The sequence below is a fragment of the Montipora foliosa genome, chromosome 1 (genome assembly GCF_036669935.1).
Source record: "Montipora foliosa isolate CH-2021 chromosome 1, ASM3666993v2, whole genome shotgun sequence".
Taxonomy (NCBI): domain Eukaryota; kingdom Metazoa; phylum Cnidaria; class Anthozoa; order Scleractinia; family Acroporidae; genus Montipora; species Montipora foliosa.
Genome location: NC_090869.1, coordinates 54,863,019 through 54,870,518, shown reverse-complemented (window position 1 = coordinate 54,870,518; position 7,500 = coordinate 54,863,019). Strand labels below are relative to the sequence as shown.

Here is a 7,500-nt window from a genome sequence, read left to right as displayed (position 1 = left end):
GTGAAGATTTCCGACTGTAGTTGCGTCACTAAGCTAACAGAATCCGTTCATCGTCTTATTCACCGTATAAGGAGCCACCAAATTTAGACAGCAAGGACAGAACAAACCATCACACCTCATTCGTTAGGCAACGAAAGTTCATAGAGTGAGTGAGATTTTAAAACTTTTTTTCGAGAACTGGGCAAAAATTGCCAAAGCAATCGCGAAATCACCGCCACGCCTTCAAAACAAAAAATGAGTCCGTGAATTTGTTTTCGAATTCTATTTAGATGAATTAATAGACCTTTTTAACTTGTACGGTTTTTTTCCATTTCAGACCACGTGATGTTACTCTAGAGAACAGTTTCTTTCAAAGGTGTCTTTTGCAGGTGCATATGTACGCATCACATATGAAAAAAAAAACAAAAGGAGCATTCCCTTGGGAACATCACGTGGTATGAAATGAGAAAACAAAACGTACAAGCTAAAAAGGTGTATTGCCTGTTCATGTTTTGATTGGTTAAAATAATTGATTTTCCTTTTGTTTAAACATGCAACATGCTGAACGATTCAGCAGCTCACCAAGGTGTTGTGCTTAGAGGATCCAGTGGCCGGGGAAGCTATGGAAGATGGTCGACTAATTCGCGGCAGAGTGCTTGGAGTTCCTATCGATCTTGTTTCCAAAGCATCATCATCATCGTCGTCGTCGTCGTCATCGCGCCTCAGATCCTTCAGCACACTGTCACTCACTTGCCTTTTATGCCTTAACGAGCGAACATTCTGCGGACTCGCACTGAGTGATGAAGGGGCACAAGCTTCAACCAGACGTGCTGTGGTAGCCGGCATGCCGCCTGCTCTGAGTTTCAAGCTCAGAGAATCGTCAATACTGTTCTTGTGGCCTGCGTATGGAAACATCGTGTAAGATACAAAAAAGTTTGTTCCTTCGACAATTTCGCGAACGCAATACACCTTATTCCAAAACGGCCGCCGTGTTTCCTGGCAAATTGGTCCTTTTGGTCTCGCTTTCAAACGTAAAATTCAAAAGAATATTTAACCTTGAACGAGACCAAAAGAGCCAATTTTCAATCGAACAAAAGAATACTAAAATGGCAGCCATTTTGGAATAAGGTGTATATATACCAAGTTAAGCTGGCTCGAAAGGGTTTCAACACTTAGAAGACTCTCTGTTTAGATCGAACAAAGCTACAACACTGCATCACGTAACTGCAATGTTATGGTACCATGCGAAACACCGATTATTTCCAAACAAGATGTGATCATTATTGTGATGTAATAAGTTACCTTAGCAACGGGAAAGCCCAGCAAAAACACCCTATATTTTGGATTTAGTTGCTCATATCTCAAAAACGAACTCGGTGACCCCCCTTTTTAATTGCTGAAAAGCGATTAGAAGGCCACGATGAAACTTTCGGCAAAGTTTAAAAATGTTCTTTCCAGAGGATTCAGAGCTACCTTAAAAAAAATCACAAAATTAAGGTGGCTCTGAATCCACTAGCCAGAATTGTTTAAAAGTTTTATCATGCCCTTCTGGTTACTTTTCAGAAATAAAAAATGGGGGTCACCGAGCGAGTTCGTTTTTGAGATATAAGCAACTAAAGACAATATCAAGGTTGTTTTTATAGGGCTTGCCCGTTGCCACGGTGGCATATTACGTCACAATAATGACTGCATCTTGTTCAGCAATAATTCGTGTTTCATTTGGTACCACAATATTGCCAATTACATGATACAACGTTGTGGTGCCGATCCTTGTAATAAGAGCGTTGAAACTGGTTCGAGCCTCCTTAAGATGCTGATCATGCATCGCCGTTATTCATTAACGTTACCTGAGCAGTAACGAAAGGAAAGCCTGAAAATTTCAGCCTTGAACGGAATTCGAACCCAGACAAGTGCGGTACCGAGGCAGCGCTCTACCAGTTGAGCTATTAAGCCATCTTGAAAGCTGGTCATTATCCGAGCTCATATTGACCCCGTAGATGATACAGATACAGCGAAAGTTAAATATATGGAAGCCATATATTAACCTTCGCAATAATTATATACTCTTAGGGCCTGGCCAAACGGGAAATGTTTGGCGTTTAAACAACATCAAACATTGTTTGGTGGAGAACGCATGTTTTATGAGTCAAATGAGTCAACGAGTCAATGAGTCAATGAGTTTTAAGTCAATGAGTCAATGAGTCATGAGTCAATGAGACTCACTGTCAATATAGCAATAATTTGTTGATTAAGCCTAAGCCCTCGTTTCAGTGATTAGGCCTAAGCACTCTCTGAAATTTTAGCTTTCATTTTATGGTTTAATTGACTGCACTAAATAGTTGACTCATTGACTCATTGACTCATTGACTCATGATTCATTGACTCACTGACTCATAAATACTTAACACTCTGTTTGGCGACCAACCATTTTAACGTTTGGCCACCTTGCTTGGTGCTGTTTGATCGTGTTTGATAAAATTTGAAGGCCATCAAACATTCGATCAAACGACTTGAAACATTTATTTTGTTCTCGTGTTCGACGGGCGAGGTTTTGCTCGTTTGGCCAGTCGTATCAAACATGTTTGGTGCGTGCATGCGTACCACGCTTGCTCAGCCACTTATATATCCACGTATTTTTTACGTATTTGTGACCCATAGTTCTTTGAATGTGGAGTTTGATCTGAGTTGGATAAAAAAATGATTTAAACGTTTGGCCACTCACTCCACCATCAGCATGTTTTATCACCAAACAATGTTCGATGTTGTTTAAACGCCAGACATTTCCCTTTTGTCAAGGTCCTTGAAAACAAAGTTCGAGGGCCGTACTATAAGTTATCGCCTGCGTTTCTCCTAGTTCAATTTACGGCTTGAGTGCTTAGAAAATAAAACGGTAAAAACAAGCACCAGTCCCTTGCATTAGTTAAGGACCAAGAAAACGAGGCTATCAGAGCGAATTGAACAAACAGGTCATTCAATCGGTTGTGAGTCGGACAATCGTGCGAGGAGAGGTCCCGGGTTCGAGCCTCGGTCTAAGCAGCACCAGGGGTTAAAGTAACTGAGGAGATTTTAGCTCATATTTTTGCGGTTCTCTGCATGACGACGACGTGAAATCACTAAAATTTTAGGTTTTGACGACAACGTGAGCATGCAAAAGAGAATCTTTCATTCTCTATTTTCAGTCTGAAACCGCTCGTACCAATTTATTTTTAGGATACTTCGCCCACATTGTACGAAGTGAATGAGATGGAATAATCGCGAAATACTTTTACTAGAGCGAAGTTCTATTTTGAGGTGACGTTTTCGTCGACGTCGCCGTCGTAGATCTTAAGGTCCCTAGTTACACGAGAACGGTACGAACTCAGACCGGTACGAGAGTTTCTCATCTCGGTCTAGCAACCGAGACGAAGTCAGACCGATCAAAGTTCATTGCTACGCAGGTCTTCTTTTCTTGGCTGATTTAGTTATTTACATTATTTATTATGCAGTCACAATGAATAAAATTATATGGAGGTGTTACGAGCCAAAGCCAGGGGCTTAAATGGCCTAGGCTCAGCAAGATATTATGAAGTAGTTTGTACAATAATGAGTAATGGAATCATCGTAAACGCAAAAACAGAAATGTATGGAGGCCGATACGAACTCATGCCGGTCTCAGTTCGTCCCGGTGTCATGTAAATACCCTCTAAGGAGATCTGCCTCCTGTTGAAATTCTAATATGTCAGTTATATTACTAAGAATAACTCTCTTTTACATCACCTAGAGATTTACTAATCGATGGTGACTCGGGGATACTCGGAAAAAATCCAGGTGCTTCTTTGCAGGAGTCGTACCCACGACGATCTCCCGATTACTAATTCCGATGATCTACCACTAAGCCTTAAGAGAATCGTTTTCCTTTTTTTTATCCGTTTTTGTCTCTGCTTTATTCCTTTGTCACTTTGGATCCTAATAACGCTTTCCCCCCCATTTTTATTTGTGGTAAATTATTGAGCCTGTCATCAATGAAGTTTAGTTGCAGAACGAGCCCAATGAGATGCCTACCTTTCTTGAGGCCATTTAAATTTCCATTTGCAACAAAGACGGAATCATCATCTTTCCTTGAATCCAATTTAGATGTAGCACTGTTTGCAATGATAGTTCTGGATGCACTTTCGATTGCCTGCCGCGCCCTTTCAATGGTGCCTGATGGACTGAGATGATCATCACCGGCACTGCTGCATAGAAAACGATTTACAACACAATCATGAATGGGTTGCACATTCACATTTTATGTTTTAACTGAACTATTGTGACAATAACTGTTAGTATTCAGGGCTTGAAATTGCGACCAATACAGTCGCATTTCCGACTGAATTTTTTCCCTTTGCGACTTAAATATCTGGAGAAGTCGCAAATTTGAAACTTGCTTTCACCTTCGCTCGTCCGAAGCAAAAGAGCTAATTAGCAGTTGCCAATTTGCTGCTACTTTTGCTACAATAAATTTTAAAAGTACAAGATTATTTTGTTTCTCTTCTGAATTTTCTTTCACTCTGAAGATAGCGTAATTGTAGCGTTATCTAAATTTCGCTGCGATGTTACGTGCACAACTCCATTCCTTCGATATTATTTGCCATAAGCGGTTTCTTTAAACACAAGTACTGTGGGCTCATATTTTGTTTTGCCACACCGCTAACAACAAAATGCAGCGCGAAGACTTTGCCACTAAAATTTGCGAAATTGCGACTAAATTTTCGTATCTTTTCGCAAAATTGCGACTGGATTTTTTCGTTAATTTTCAATGCGAATCCTAACACTTGAGACTCATTGTCGGAAATACAGTAAGTAGCAAATGCTTAAGGACTAATCACGACACTTTGTGTAAGGCTTGCATGCAACTGCACTGATTTCTTGGCAAAAGTGTGATTAATTTTAGGTCCGTTTTAAACGTCGCATTTTACATGTGCCGAATCTAATGCAAATGAGAAAAATTAATCGTCTTCGCTCATTTGCATTACATTTGGAACATGTAAAATGTGACGTTTAAAACGGGCCTTAGAGAGTGGGGCTAAATCGCGTGGGTGGGTGGGTGGGTCGTGTTTGTTTGAAGATGAAAAAGGATATATATTAGCTCCCTCAGTGCTCGGTCTAAATTTGTCTTAGGTCTTACGTCTTCTCTGTTTCGAGAATTTCCAGCCCTTGATTAAAAAAGGGTTAGGGTTAGGGTTAGGGACCCACGACACACGACTCACGACCCACGACTCACGACCCAACCACCCACGCACCACGCCGATTAGACACTCTCGCCTTAGATACAGAAACTTATCGACACGTATTCATTTCACAAGCCAAATTCAATACTCATCGGATATCTGATTTACAATGGCTCAATCATTCTAGATACCTAGAAAGATCTCCACCTTACATTGTGTCTTTCACTTACTCATCCAAAGTGCCATTACGTGACAAAGTTCCTGAGGGCGTCAAGGGGCCTTCTTCATCCGTTAAATAACCTTTCTCATCTTGAACTTCAGGAGGTGATAAATCTACAGGAGGTACTTCAGGTATTGGGATTTCAGGCGATCTCTGTCTCTCCAAACTTCCTCCTTCCTCTTCTGGTGCATCAGCAATCGCTGTTATTTCTTCAAAAGTTGCATCAACAACATTTTCAGTGTCATCTTTCACAGTTTTGCTTTCCACTCCATTTTCCACAACAGCGATTTCCTTCAAAACAGCTACTAGAGCATTAGAAGAGCTGGCCTCCTGCAAATAGTTGAAAAGAAATTGTTATAAGACCCGAACCAACCCAAAGAATCAACTCAATTATGGTGATAGCTGTTTTTCAGAGATTTACATAATATTTACAAAGATGGTGATAAAATTTAGTGGTTCATCTGTTCAAATCACAATCAGCCTAAAAGCTGCATTTGTCTTCAAATTCAAATCGACCATGCTTTGTTAATGGCTACCTATTTTCCTTCCTGCCAGTTGGGTTAATTACTTCAGCACACTAGGGACGCTTTCCATTAATTTTGACAAAACTGAACCGACTGAGACCGGGCATTTGAAAGGACTAACTCCACAACTCCTTCAAATTAACACACTTCAAGGATGATATATACTTACTGCTCCAGAAGAATGCAAGGGAGTATCATTCAAGTGTTCCTTCAAACTGTTAAATTTTCTTTGCAAACTGACGGGTCTGACCGGCAAGTTCTGACAAAAGGAAAGCGTCCTAATATTGATTTGAAATAATTTACTTTGCTGCTTATTGTTGCAAAGAAATAATTATGCACCACCTATAGATTATTATGATACAGACAATAATAATTTATTACTGTATGCATCATATGGTCTTACCTCTGCATCATGTTTCCTATGCTCACGTGAGCTGGCTCGTTCCCTCTTATCTCGGCTGCTACCATGTCGCCGTGAGGAGGAACCATCCCTTGAGATACCATCCTTTCGTCCACTGCTTTCCCTTCTGTTTAACGAGCTGTCATCCTGTTTACCTGACCCATCCTTTCTTAAGCTTCCATCACTCCGCTTCCTCTCTGATCCTTCCCGTCTTGATAAACCTTCCCTCTTCTCTTCCCTGGCCTTTGCTGCTCTGCGTTTTTCCCTGGCTTTGAGAGTCTAAAATGGAGACATTTCGCTTGAGTCAGAAGTTAACAAGATTAATTGATAAGGCAACAATAATATTATTATTGCCTTGCCGAGGACGTGCATGAAATTATTTTTGAATTTAACGGTAAAAGCGCTGACATAAAAGCTGCACAATGGTTTGTTCCCACAAACCAAACAAGTGAGGCTTCGACAAGCATGAAAGTCAGCATGTGAGATACCGTGTTTTGCATAATTGTTTGTTGACAGTTTGGCCAAATTCCATTCACCATGATTGAGTGATGGAAGAAAATGAATAATCATGGTGTTAAACTAAGGTAACTACCCTGCAGTATTACAGCAGTCTTAAAACAGTACATTCAACACCAGCCTGATGGTAATTAAATAATTATACATTACTATGCTTTGCATTAGGTTGCAGCCTCCAAAGTTGCAACCAATCATTCCACTTTCTGGTGCCGACAAAAACAGGAACTCACAAAAAGAATAAAATTCAGCCAATCAAAACATAGTATGTCACTTATTAACCCTGCTCTTCCACAGTAATAATAATTATTATTGACATTGATGAATGTATAAACTATGAAACCATAAATTCGATCGAATTATTTTAAACTTTAGGATCTCAGTGGCACATTAATATAAGTCACAGCAAGACCCAGCTAAACCATCAAAAGTCGGCTGCGAAAACCTTGCTGAATGATAAAATCAAAATTAAATTTACTGTTTTGCTGCCTCCCACAACATTTAAATGATTCCCGTGTATAATTTATTCTGAGCAAACAAATTAAACCCACAATTATGTACAACTAACATTTTGATTAAGCACTGTCTCTAAATTCTAGCCCAAAATGTTGTGGTATGCTAACATGATGTTGGTCAAAAGGTTAAGTGGCAACTTAAGAAAAATCAAGGCTGCTG

General features: G+C 40.0%; 1 protein-coding gene across 2 annotated transcripts in view; it reads right to left on the bottom strand.

Annotated features, from left to right (window-relative positions):
- LOC138001481 (rho GTPase-activating protein 39-like) overlaps positions 1-7,500 on the bottom strand; it is a 29,466-nt gene that overhangs the window by 10,690 nt on the left and 11,276 nt on the right. The window contains exons 4-7 of one of the 2 annotated variants that reach the window (XM_068848100.1): positions 6,316-6,591; positions 5,399-5,718; positions 4,021-4,193; positions 562-878 (exon numbers count right to left, since the gene is read on the bottom strand). In XM_068848100.1, coding sequence (XP_068704201.1) covers positions 562-878; positions 4,021-4,193; positions 5,399-5,718; positions 6,316-6,591 — 1,086 coding nt within the window. The remainder of the gene's footprint in view (positions 1-561; positions 879-4,020; positions 4,194-5,398; positions 5,719-6,315; positions 6,592-7,500) is intronic. The other variant, XM_068848105.1, reaches the window with a different exon arrangement.